The sequence below is a fragment of the Echinops telfairi genome, unplaced genomic scaffold, assembly GCF_000313985.2.
Source record: "Echinops telfairi isolate 266 unplaced genomic scaffold, ASM31398v2 ScPeMD7_1;HRSCAF=3_0, whole genome shotgun sequence".
NCBI classification, from domain to species: domain Eukaryota; kingdom Metazoa; phylum Chordata; class Mammalia; order Afrosoricida; family Tenrecidae; genus Echinops; species Echinops telfairi.
In genome coordinates this window covers 41239252-41252553 of record NW_022103896.1, presented here as the reverse complement: position 1 = coordinate 41252553, position 13302 = coordinate 41239252, and the positions used below count along the sequence as shown (strand labels likewise).

The following is a 13302-nucleotide window of genomic DNA, read 5'->3' as shown; positions in this document are numbered from 1 at the left end:
TTCCTATCTCATCACAACCCCTCCAACACTTGTTGCTTTCTGATTTTTTGAATTGGGCTATCTTGGTGTTAGGTGGTATCTCATAGTTGTTTTGATTTGCATTTCTCTTATGGCTAATGATCAGGAACATTTTCTCATATGTTTATTGGCCATTCGGATTTCAAACTCTGAAACTTCTGTTCAGGTCATTTGCCCACCTCCTCAGTGGGCAGCCAGTTTTTCTCTTATTGTAAGCTTGCAAAGTATTGTAGATTTTGTCTGATTTGTAGATTTGTCTGATGTGTCATTGCTAGAGATGTTTCCCCAGTCGGTGGACTCTCTTATTACTCTCTTGGTGAATTCTTTCGATGTACACAGGTGTTTTATCGTCAGTGTATCCCACTTGTCTATTTGTGACTCCTGTATTTGTATCCTTCCCTTTTTCTGATAGCCTATGTATTCACTGTGCCGAGGTTCTCAGGTTTATTCCAATTCCCTCATTAATGGCCCTAATTATTTGGGGTTTTATCTCAAGGTCTGAGTTGTAATTCTTAAATGATTAGTCATTTGATAAAACAATCCCGGGTGCTAAATAAAATAAATATTCCTTGAATAAGTCAGAATCTTGATGACTCATTCAAGGTTACACAGAAAAGAGCCTCAAAGACGTGTCTTCGTCTCTAGCCTAATCTCTCACTGTCACCTTCACTGTACCTCCCTGCTTTCTGTCACATATGCCAGGATAGTCAATTGCTTTCATAGACCAGATCTCATTTTCCTGGTGCGCTACACCTTTCTGTATTGCTTTACATTTTTACTTTTATAATCAGGAATTTTTGCTGAAAAATATGGCAACCTTTACAAAAGCTCTCACATTTTTGGCTCTTGTCAGTTTAGTTATGTGGTAGAATTGTTTCATCTCTTCTTCGTGTTCTGCCAGAGGCCTTGCAGAAAGACTCAGTCGCAGTTCTGACAGAAAAAGACCTAGACTTGTGCTTATTATAGCCCGATAACAAGAACCGCTTACTTGTTTTGCTTTGCTTGATGGTATCCATGACTGACTACTCAGGAAGTTCCTAAGTGGCATCAGTGGATAATGTGCAGAACTGCTAGCCACGAAGCTGGAGAGAGGTTACACTCAGGTGCTACAGAAGAAAGAGCTGTAAGTCTTCATCTGAAAAAGCAAATGAACAAAAACAGCTACTGAAAATCATGTGAGACACAAGCTCTGGTTTGACACACAGAGGGTTGTGACATGTCAGAAATGACCTGACAGCAACTTGTTTATTTCTGAAGATTGTGAAATCCTTGGAGTTATTTTTAAATTATTACCAATCAAGTAAAGAACTGGTGTTCAATCGATTTTAAACAGCACCTTTTTCTCTGCACGATGCCGCGCGTGGCATAGTGGTTATGAATTGGATGGTGAGCCACGTGGCCCACTGTTGGAAACCACTCATCCGTCCACAGGGAAAAGGTGGTGTTTTCTACTCCTGCGAAGAGTAGGGTCTCTGGAAGTCAGCGAGGCAGTTCTACCCCATTCTCTAGGGTTGCTGTGAATCGGCATTGTCGTGATGGTAGCGAGTAAACAATGCCAGTAGTTTTCAAGTGGTTGTACGAATATCCGGGGTCCAGAAGACAGCCATCAGGAGTCGAGAAAAGAGGCCGTGGCTTGTCTGCAGTGTCACCTCTACTACTAATGTCAGCCTGTTCGTGGAAACTTGACATTGAAGCGCTCTTAGTTTTTCCAAAGTCACCGATAGTGTAATTTGGCTTAGTGGAAAGAAATTGAATGGTAGTTCCCCATCTCATAAAAATAGGCCAGAGCATCCCTGGGAGGGTTGCCCCAGGAGATGATGTGGAATACAGGAAATGACTGAAACCAAACTCACTGCCATGGAGTTTATGCCAGCTTTTAGCCACCCTTCAGGGCAGTAGAACTGTCCCTGTGAGTTTCTGAGACTAACTCTGCGGGATGAAAAGCCCCTCATTCTCCCCCCCAAAATCTTAGGATATAGATGGCTTGTTTTTACAAATTTGAATTATAACTCGTATTTGTTAGAGTTCTTTCTGAGTGAAGAGTTAACTTTGCGGTTGAATTTCAAAATGAATTAGTAAATTACTATAGCCAAAACTGGTCTATGTGTGTTTGTATTTGTATATCATTTGGGTAGTCTGTGTACACAAAAACACAATTTGATGAAAAATACCATCCAGTGCTTTGAAACTATCCAGAAACTAATTGTTCTATCTTGAATTTGTGTCAAAGCTCCTCACAACTAAAACTAAGAAATTGACCCACCCAAGCCTTCTCGATTAAGAGAGCGCATGGAAAGAGCGTGGAGAAGGGGGCCGGCCGATCTAGTCCAACAACCTCTTGGCTAGAGAAGAATACTTCTTTTGACTGACTTGTTATTTCCTCCCCTCCTACCCCATGTACTGCACACACTCACACACAGCCCTCTTGCGTGCTCGGAATACTTTTGAACGGAGAATAATGAGATTCCAGTGGAACACTAAATTACCCACATTTGGGAATTCAGCCCTGGTCACTCATCTTGCCTTCCAGCCCCATATCTTTTTCTGTCTCATGTTTTAGTTTCTGGTGTTATATTCCCGGCTTTTACTGAGGCTCTAGGTTTCTTGAGGGCAGGGATTGTGTCTTTCTTGTCTTTGTTTTAAAAGGCTTTAAGGGTTCAAACTAACTGCAGCAGTGACTCGTGGCCGTTCCTGTCAGATACGCCTCTGCCCACCTCTCTCCTTTACTGGCTGACACTAATTGTGGCCCAGCCTCCGCGCTCCCAAGGCACTCACTTCTGTGCTTGGTTCAATAATTCATTGCAGTGACTGCACAGAATTCAACAGATATTACTTAAAATTAGGGGATTTTGCAGGGAAGTCAACAAGTTCTTTAGTATATACTCAGGGTACAGTTCTTTTGGTCAGAAACTTATCTGCAAGCACATCTCTCTGTGAACTCCTACGCAGCTTCTTGGCCTCAGTTCAAAGGCACTTAGCCCTGACTTCCTTAACTGTGTGTCCACAAACCTAGCTCTCCAGAGGAGGTGCCTGAGGCAACCCACTCTGCCAGGGGGCCTCTCTGCTCTGTCTGCTCTCATGCCCCACACCCAGGGGGGTCAGTGCAATGACCTCAGGTCCAAAGGTGTATTTTGCTCTTTCCTCCTCTTTCTTGATGGTCAAGAGATCCCTTGTTCATGGCTGTGAGTACATTACTGCACTCTCTCTCTAGTTAATTGGGACTGCTACTCTGAGAATGTATCTACTTAATCAGTATTTCGTTGACTTCCTAGAGTTTGTCTGGGCCTATTGGATACAACTTTTTCTTGGCCCTTTGTCCATCAAGATTTGACTTCATTTCGAGCTTGCCTCTTAGGAAATAGCCCACATATTCCAGTGTGGGCTAGAGGGTAATAGACTGTCATGGCTCAGAAAAGGAAATGATACTGAAAGAGAAGGTGTTTTTTGGAAAAGTGTACTCTCACATAGTACTTGATTCCATTCTGACGAGAAACTCATAAGGTAACTAACTACTCATCTTCCTTACATTTTGCAAATGATGAAATCAAAGGGTAGAACGAGGAAAATTTTAAAGCTACAGTGAATCCATATTGAATTTGAGCTTAATTTCAGATCGTCTCTGCATTATTTTCTTTCAACAGATCATACTTTTAGGGCAGTTAGGTTTACAGAAAGATGGCATCGTTCCTCTAGAGCAGTGGTTCTCAACCTTCTTCAGGCCGCGACCCATGAATACAGTTCCTCATGTGTGGTGACCCCCAACCATAAAATTATTTTCGTTGCTACTTCATAACTGTAATTTTGCTACTGTTAAGAATCAGGAGACCCCTGTGAAAGGGACATTTGACCCCCCAGATTGAGACTGCAGCTCTAGAAAATTCAATTGGTGAACTGATACAGATATGTTACTATTAACTCATGTCCATGGTTCATGTTAGGGTTCACTCAAGGTATTGGCCAGTTCTATGGGTTTTGAGAAATGCTTCATGGCATATATTTATCATAGTATCATACACTGCCCTAAAAGTATCTTGTCTTGTGCGCCATCTGTTCGTCTCTTTCCTCTCTTCTCTGGCACCTCTGACAACCACTTATCTTTTACTCTCAAGTTGAGGAAGTTCCCTTCTATCTCCATTTTATTATGAAGATTTTTATTATGAATGGGTATTGGATTTTGTCATGTGTTTTTCTACATCTATTGATGTGATCATATACTTTTTTCTTAACTGATGTGATAGATGACATTAACTGGCGTTTGGATATGGAGGTAATTTTGCATGCTTGGGCTAAATCTTTACCTTTGGGTTGTGGTGTATAATTCTTTGTACACATTGTTGGATTCGATTTGCTATTTCCCCTTTTTTCCCTACTGTCCATTTCTGGGTTGAGTTGTAAGATAATGCTGACCTAATAAAATAGGTTAGAAGGGTTTCCTCTCCTGTTTTCTAGAAGAGATAGTAGAGAATTGGCACCATTTCTTTACATGTTTCTCATTCAACTACAGACTCTTGTAAATGAGAATCTGTTGTATAAATATATCATGTCTACTCAAATGAAGTGGAAGTCTATAATACGTATCTTGTTCTAAACCTTAAAACTGCTTGAGGACAAAATCCAAAAAACTAACTGCCATCGAGTTGATGCCAACTCATAGCAACTCTATAGGACAGGGAGAACTGCCCTGGGGGTTTCCAAGATTATAACTCTTTACGTGAGTAGAAAGGCCTGTTTTTCTCCCATGGAGTGCTGGTGGTTTCAAACTGTTGACCTTGCACATCACAGCTCAACATGTAACCACTATGGCACCAGGGTTCCTTAGTACTTAAACATTTTTACTATTTTATGGAATTGATCGAAGATTGACTGACTTCAAGAACATTATTTCCTTGAAAGACGCCACTATGCCTCTGGTAATGTAGTGGGTTAATAAGCATTGGGCTGTTAACCGAAATGTTGGTGGTCCCAACACACCAACAGCTCCATGGGAGAAAGGTGAGGCTGCCTGCTCCTGTACAGTGCGGTTCTGAGGGACAATTCTTGTGTCATTTAGGGTGGCTATCACTTGGAATCAACTTCATGGCAGTGGGTTTGGTTTTTTAATCAGCTGTTCAGCCCCAATCCCTTCTTCCATTCTTTCTCCTTATTGTCAGCTAGTTTTTTTCATTCTGGTTTGCCACCCCCCACCCCACTCTCCAATAAAAAACAAAACACATAAAGAACATGTACTCTGGCCATCTGCTCACGATTCACTTTTGTATCTCTAGCACTATTGTAACTCTAGATTCAGGTATATATTGGGTGAAAGAATGAAAATTTAAATCCAGGCATATATCTGACCTGACTTAATGGGCATATACTGCTGAGCAATGGATCCTAACCTATCTATCTTTCTTTCTCATAGGGGTGGATGCGGGGAGGGGAACAGGGCCAGGTCCCTGGTTTGGGGGATAACTGATAACTATAACCCAGACCAAAAAATTAATGAGTGCCAAGTGTAGGTCCTTATCCTAAATTAAAAATGGAAGGGGAGCTGCTCTTAAAAGGGTCTTTCCCATCGACTCTGCCTTCCAAAGAGGCAATGGAACTGCTCAATACACGAAGTCCACTGGTACTTCAAGCTTCTTTGCTTGACATCTAAGATTGAGAATTTTGCCACAGGGTTGATTCCCTAGTAAATAATGGGTAGTCAAGTTAATTTTCCAATATATATCATAGGCCACTTTGTAAAAACCTTTTATTTGTACTAAATTCCTATAAACATGCATTTGAGACTTAATGTGAACATTAAAAAAGCTAGTGTAATTGTGGTACTTGAAGTGGTTTCTCTTTCAATTAGCCCCAAAATGGGCTGGCATTAAATAATGAGGTACATAATTGAATCAGTCCCTAATTGTTTACGTGGAGAACTGAGATAAATGAGTGGAAGCCTTGCTTCTGATGACTTCCTTGGTGCTTGCACATGTCAAATATGTATTAGGGAGCTGATTTTATTAAATTGCATTTATAATTGGAGTTCAGCAAAATATTTACATATACCTGCCTCCATGTGCACATAAAGAGAAAAAGAGCTGGCACAGAAGGGCAGAGTCAGGGGTGAGGAGACCTGGAGTTTAGTAGTTCTGGGTTTGCCATTACCATTACTATTAGCAAGTGACTTGGGATCCAACAGTTTAGATGTACACTAATTAAGAATGTGATCAGCTAAAGAACAGCTTTTGTTTTGACCTTTTTGCCCCACACCTCTTAGGAAAGTAAACCGATTTGAGCTTAAAACGTCATTGGTCTCTTTTTGTCCTCATCGCATGTCTTTGTTAATTTTTAACAAATGCTGAGAAAGTCAGTTATAGGAGCTTTGAGAATTCAAATTGTTGAGTGCATCTCTGCTTTATTGATTCAGCAGCCTTTTTTACTTTGTTGTTGATGTTTTATTTTGTAAGGCCTGGGCGCCCTGAGAAGTGCTAGGATGCAGAAAGAGAACACAGATACCAGGCCCCCCATTCATCAGATAAATTTCTGGTGAGGTTCAGAATTATTTACTGAATAAAACAGCCCATAGGTCATTTTAATTAAAAGCCAAGGTTTGAAACCACAGGCTTAATTCCATTCTATTCATGAGCACCCCTAAATGCTATCTACTATTTTAGGAATGTTACAAGAAGTTTTAGGTTATAGCAGTGAACAGGTAAAGAGTTTTAATCCCAGGACAGTATTATATGGAATTACTGGGACATTAGAGATTATCTAATACAAGGCTCAATAAACTATGATCCATGGGCTAAACCTGGCCCTACCTCTGTGTTTGTAAATAAAGTTTTATTGGAACATAGCCATGCTATCTGTCCTCTTTCATGGAATCACAAGATTCCATCATTTTGTGCCATAGTGGGAGAATTGTACAGTTATGTAACAGACAATATGTGGACCATAAAGGCTAAAATATTTATGTGGTGTTTTACAGAAAACGTTTGCCAAGCTTTGAGTAGATTGAACCTCTTGTTTTATTGGTGTGGAAATAAGGCTCAAAGATAATGAATAAAACATTCTACATTTAGAGGGCTATAGTTGGTAGAATGCAAATACAGGTTACTTTCATTTTCCAGTCTCCATTGTAATATGTTTTTGTTGTTGGAGGGACTGCTCAGAGAATACATTTGTGATATCAGAATTTTGTTTATACATTAACTATACTATTACACTACAAAACAATTTGGAAGGGGGCCAGTAGTCTCATCAGATCCTAGGTAACATTGCTACACAAAAACCTTTTAAGTTTGAGTCAAGGGGTAGAATTTAATTGTAAAAGTCTGCTGTATTCTGCCAAGCTGTTTTATAACATGGTATTTTGTTGTTGCATGGACAGCCAGATGGACGAACTGTGGAGGTGACTGAGAATGAAGTTGTTCGGCCACCCCGAAATGTCGCAGCCAAGCAACCAGTAGAGGCAGACAAAAAAAATGAAAAGGTAAGTGAGGCACGTGTGAAATACGCAGGATCCTTGATAATGAGTTGCTTATTCTGTAAATGATGTTTTTCTGTTCCACACAATCTTAAGGATACCTCCACGTAAAGAAGAGTGTGACATTGGGAATTCAGTGTAGTGGATGAGTGGATAGTGAGAGTTTAAATTTACTTTAATGGGAAGCATTTATCGTGGAGTATTTTAAAGTTAGTCTGGCATTTTAAATATTTATTGTGCAAACAAGATTCCATCATTGCTTGAATGCCTTTTGAATGAGTAAGATTCCAGAAATATATCCCTTACTAGAAAACAATTGTGTTGCCTTTGTTAATAGCACTCCTGTCATAAAAAAGCTTACCAAAATTGCTTAGTGGGTTTGTGTTGTGAGGGAGACATAATTATCTACTTATTAGTGCACACAGTTTACCTTTATTTAGCAAAAGAGAATTCTAGAGTGGGGTCACTTAAAAGGTTTATATATACACTGAAGTTTTCCAGACATAACCGATCAATGGTGCATTCCTTTAATTTTCTAGTTGCCATAGTTAGAATGAAGCCATTTTTACTTGGTCTGGTTTGGAAGTTGTCAGAATGCACAAGAAACTCTGGTTTCTGCAGCTGTAGGAGAAAGGCTTCTCTTTAAATTCACTTTCAGGCATTGAATTCCTACCTCCCCGCCATTTTGAACCCTTTGCCTAATCCTTTTTGTGAGGAGTAGGGCCTGTGGCTAGCTATGTTAAGTAGTTTGTAAGGCCCCAGAAACAGTCATGTGAAATGGTTGCTGCAGTTACTTGATGGTTGCTGTTTCAGGACATCTTGGAAGGAATTGATGATAACCGTTCACCCTCCATGGCCTGGTGAAACGAGTTGAGGGCCAAGGCAGTGGCAGATAGGAGGTCTTGAAATAAAAGACACTTCTGGGTGGGAATGGGGGGCTAAATGTATGCTTGACTTTGCCTTTAGAAGATAAATAATTAAAAAAGAAAAATTTACCGTCACATTGATAGTAAATAAATGAATTGATAAAAACAAATAAATTCTTATCTTAGGGATTGTGAGTTTTTAGGGTGAATGGTTTGCTTGCTTCATAACCATTTCTCCTTCCTAGCCTTTCCTTATTCTTTGGCTGTCCCTCTTGATGATAATTTTATACTTAACTCTGACATTCATCCCTAAATTATTCAGTTTTGTAGTTAGAATAATCCATGAACTATCACGAATCTCTTTTTGATTAATTACATATGTTGATAAAGAGTACCTGGATATAAACCTGTCTAATGTGAAATTTTTTTATAGGAATAATTGTAAAAGTTGATACTTATTATAATGTGGCAGGCTCTGTGCAAAGTAGGGTGTGTCTATTTCTAGGAGTATACTTACATAGATTTATTAGGGACAACTTACTGACTACAGTGACGTAGTGGTTAAAGTGCTAGACTCCTAAATGAATGTGTGATGGTTTGAATCCACTGGCCGCTCTGGGAGAAAGATGTGGCATGACTCTGCTGGCTCTAGTAAACATTACAGCTTTGGAAGCCCTGTGAACCCTCCCACTCCTTAGAGGTCACTATGAGCCAGGATCAGCTTGAAGGCAGTTTCATGTCAGGTGTTATGTTTTGTTTTATTTTCGTATATATTATGTGTACTTTTAAGAATTTAATAAAATGTCTGTAGATAACCTATCTTAAAAATGAGAAATCTGAAGCTTGAGTTACCTGAGTACCATGGAAGTACTGTCAATTCTGATCAGATCCATCTGATTTCAAAGTCTGTACTATTGACTACACTGTATTATATCTGACTCTCCTAAAAACCCTGGCAGGCAAATACCAGTAGTCACATTTTACAGATAATGCCCCCGAATATTAGAGAGATTTCATGGTTTGCCTCGCATCAGATGGTTTCTGAACTAGGATTTGAATCCAGCTATTTTATCGCCAAAACACTGCACTCTGTTCCTTGACATGTGGCTTCCTTTCAGTGGTCATCTTGTTGTTGTTTTCAGTACAAAACTTCTACTTCTCATTTGTTGTCCTGCTTGATGTTTTGTGGGGTTTGTTTTATACATGCACACTTTCTGGGCAATAATAAATGCCACCGTTCATGGCTGATGTTATTGTTATTCTGCATCTTGGATTTATGCTTTTTGGTCCAGTTCAAGAAACGAATTTCTTCTCATTTAGTATGCTCTTGCCCTGTGTCGGTGTCTGTATATTTGTGTTCAAAGTGTAGCATCTCTTAGATTAATTTACATATGCATCTCAGTGTACATTATCATATCTTCTATTTTCATCTCCAAGCCACATCTTTAGATACTTGAAAAGCATGATTTTTCTGCTGTGGAGTAATCACACACGAAGCTAAAGTGCTGGGTTCCTTGCCTTGATACTTGAGTAAGCCACATTGATAGAAAGGATACACGGGAGCTTCCCAAAGTTCATGGAAAAATTCCATTACCTTTAAATTCATTTTCCCACCATCTTTTTGAAGCCACCCCACCCCCATTCCTTCATCTATGCCAAAAACTAGCTCTCAGACCTTACGTTACCATTGTTGTCTAAAGCTTTTGGGGGGCGAGCAAGCAAGTGCCTCGTTCGTTGTTGCTGTTCTGTGGTAAATGCACTCAGAGCCAGACTGGATGCAGTGTGTATCATATGCTGAAGGGAGGGGAGAGAAATATGCAATGCCCCTGCCCTCCTGGAGATGAGTCCACTGAAGGAAAGAGAAGCACGGGGACGATAACTGATAGCATGGTATGAACTGCCAGTGGAGAAAGATGGTCCTACTTGGGGAGTCAGAAAAAATTGGTCTAACTGGACTATTATCTGTGAGCTTGGTGTTTCAGTGAGAGAAACCTGAAAGAAGCAGGTGAACGTGATCCCAGGTGTGAGGGAGAGCTCTCGACCAGTCTGACTAGTTAGCATCAGGTCTGGTTACGATAAAAACTTAGGATGTGTTAAGCTGGGAGCAGAATTCTTAGTGGATCAGTTTTGCTTCTGTGATAGTAGGGGGCTGAATTAAGGTAGTCGTTTAAAGATTGTTAATAAGAAAAAAATTAATAAAATGTGGCCACCATTACGATGGCACAGGCTGAAGGCAGTGCTGTGCCAGTGTAGTCGACTATTTTAGTAGTTAGAAGAGAATCACTGATGACTGCTATTTAAGAATACTAATAACGCCTGATATTTTTATGATGCTATGCAGGGTGCACAATATTTTAGCTAATATACTGAATAACATTGCTTGTCTTGACTGATAAAGTTGGAAGCTGAACTGTATTTTATGTTACCCTCATTTTTTTACTTGAAAGAAAGCGACTGATGGCTAAACCATGGCTACTCAATTGGGTATTTGCAGACGTTTTCTCAACAATAGCCGAAATGATCCTGTCACTTTAAGGAAAACAACTGATAGTATTGGTTGCAAATGAAATTTGTTAACTTTTGGGAGAATTGCTTATAACTCAGTGAATCCCTATTTTCTGAGTTTCTGAATGATTGATGTTTGCAAAATCATGTAAGATTGAAAGGTCAGTCCATGGTACAAGATGACCAGTGGTATGAAAAGTGATACTGAGTTTTTCCGTGTACTTTATGAAGCGCCGTTTTATTTCTCAGAAATCAACCATGGCAAACCAGGGGTTAGCAGACTATGGCACGACACACAAACTAAATCTGGTTTTCTTCCCGACTTTGTAGAAAATAAAGCTCATTCGTTTAAGTTTTGTCTATGACTGTGTATCTAGAGCAGAAGAATGGCAAGAGAAAATTACTGGCTCTCTTGTTTGGTTGGTCCCTGTTCTAAACTCTGGATTTATCAGGATATTTCATTACCCAAAGTACTTAGATAATGCGTAGTCTTCATGGTTTGGGTCTATGACCTCGAGTAGCTTTGCGATTTCTTAGAATATGTTGAGGTCACCTTTAAGCTAAACAACACAGTTTTCTATGAATGGGAAGTCTTGCTAGGAAAACCTCATTTCCACCCCAGACTTCTGTTTAAACTCTTGACAAGTAATAGAACCAAGACTAGAACCCAGTGTCTTTACCCCAGGAGGTGCAAGGGGCCATGGAAACATGGTGAGATGATGGAGTTGGTTTTAAGGAGGCTAAGGTTGACTTAAGAAAGGGATCTCATGGTGGAATTCATTGGCTAGTGTATTAATGTAAAAGCCATGTGGGGAAAGGACTTCTTAGGAAAGGTTCCCTGTGAATGCTTGAGATTGTGAGTCAATAGCCGTGCTGCTGCCGACTGTGCAGTGTACCAAGCCTGAGGAGTTCACATCGAACATTTAAATTATTCAGTGTCTGGGATCATGGATCAAGTATGCTGATAGGATAGCTAGAAGTTTTATTGGACTGAGGGAGAGCTGGCGACCTAGTTTGGGATTCTTAGATTCTTACTTAGTTCGTACTTATATTCTTTAGTTTTAGATTCTTACTTAATAGACATAATATGTATTGAACACTTTTTGTGTGCAAGGTATTATTTTAGGCACTAAGAATCCAAGATAGGCACTGATAAAACAAGAGTACCTACTCTCATGAAGTGTGATGAGAGAACCAACTTTAAAAAATAAAAAAAAGCTGCATTCTGTAAGGTGATGCTAGGTGCTGTGGAAGAAAAGAATTAGGGGATGGGTAGAGAGATAAAGTACAGTCGTGGGACACACCGGACCTGCAATACTTTCCCTATTTCTTTCTCCCAGGAGAATGTATCAGAGTAGTAGCAGTGAACTCCCGTTAGTCCAGTTTAAGCAGGGAGTGTGACAGCACCGCTATGGAGTTGAGTTTGACTCAGTGGCCACCCAAGGGTATAAGTCCTTCTGAACCCCCCTTCACCTAATTCACTATTTGAAACATGCATTGCAAGAAACTTTGTGGAAGCAGACTGACATAGCTTTACATCTTTCTCCCTTGTGTGGACTAGTGGGTTTGAACGACCAGTCTTTAGGGTTACAGCCCTAGCACTTTAACCACAGCATCAATTTTTAGTTTTAAACTACACCCCTCAAAAGGAAGAAATCAGCTGCAATTTTTTCTACTTTAAAAAGGATCATTTTGCAGCACTTCGGAATTAATTTCAGCCTGGCATTGTATTTCAGAATTAAACATTGAGAGCTGCTGGTATAGAGAAAAGTGCCCCTTGGACCATCTGTCATTAACCATGCCCATTTTGCTTATATGTTTGAGCCAAGTGAGAAGTGTGAATAGTGCCAAATGTAGAGCACTGTGAAGTTGGAACTTGTAGGTGACAGTAATGTAGGCATAGCCACTACAAGTGACAGTGAACGTGACTGCTCCTGATAAGAATTCGGATTCAACAACATCATTGTGAGCCTAGCTGTAAGGTAACAGAGATAGCACCATGTGTGAAATGCATTATCCTGTGACAAAATATTTTTATAGAGATGACCATCTTTTAAGGGGGAACCACACGTTTATCTTTTCCCAAAAAATTAGTGTTCTAAATGTATTGATCTTTTTTATAATGCCAAATGATTATGTTCTTAAGACACTTGGGGTAGGGGGAATGTATACATTATTTGTCCATTTAAAGGACTGTTTAGCAAGGAGTTAGAAACTAAGGGGATTTTTTTAAAAAAAATTCATGGCAATGAAGAGACCATTCTGAAAAGAATCGCATTGTTGTAAAAAGTTTGTTACTTAAAATGATTTCTATGTTACTCAGAAGTAGGATGGTGGTTTCCAAAAGAAAAACTGGATGGTGGTTAGAAGACCAGTGTCTGGAGCACCCTTTTGGGATCAAATTCCAGCCCCCACACTTCTTAGACTTGGGATCTTGGGGTTAGACAATCCGTTTGC

General features: G+C 39.8%; 1 protein-coding gene across 4 annotated transcripts in view; it reads left to right on the top strand.

The window, feature by feature from the left end:
• Nucleotides 1-13302, top strand: part of MTDH (metadherin) — a 65237-nt gene that overhangs the window by 11937 nt on the left and 39998 nt on the right. For all 4 annotated transcript variants that reach the window (XM_030887639.2, XM_030887734.2, XM_004697464.3 and 1 more), the window contains exon 2: nt 7379-7480. In XM_030887639.2, coding sequence (XP_030743499.1) covers nt 7379-7480 — 102 coding nt within the window. The remainder of the gene's footprint in view (nt 1-7378; nt 7481-13302) is intronic.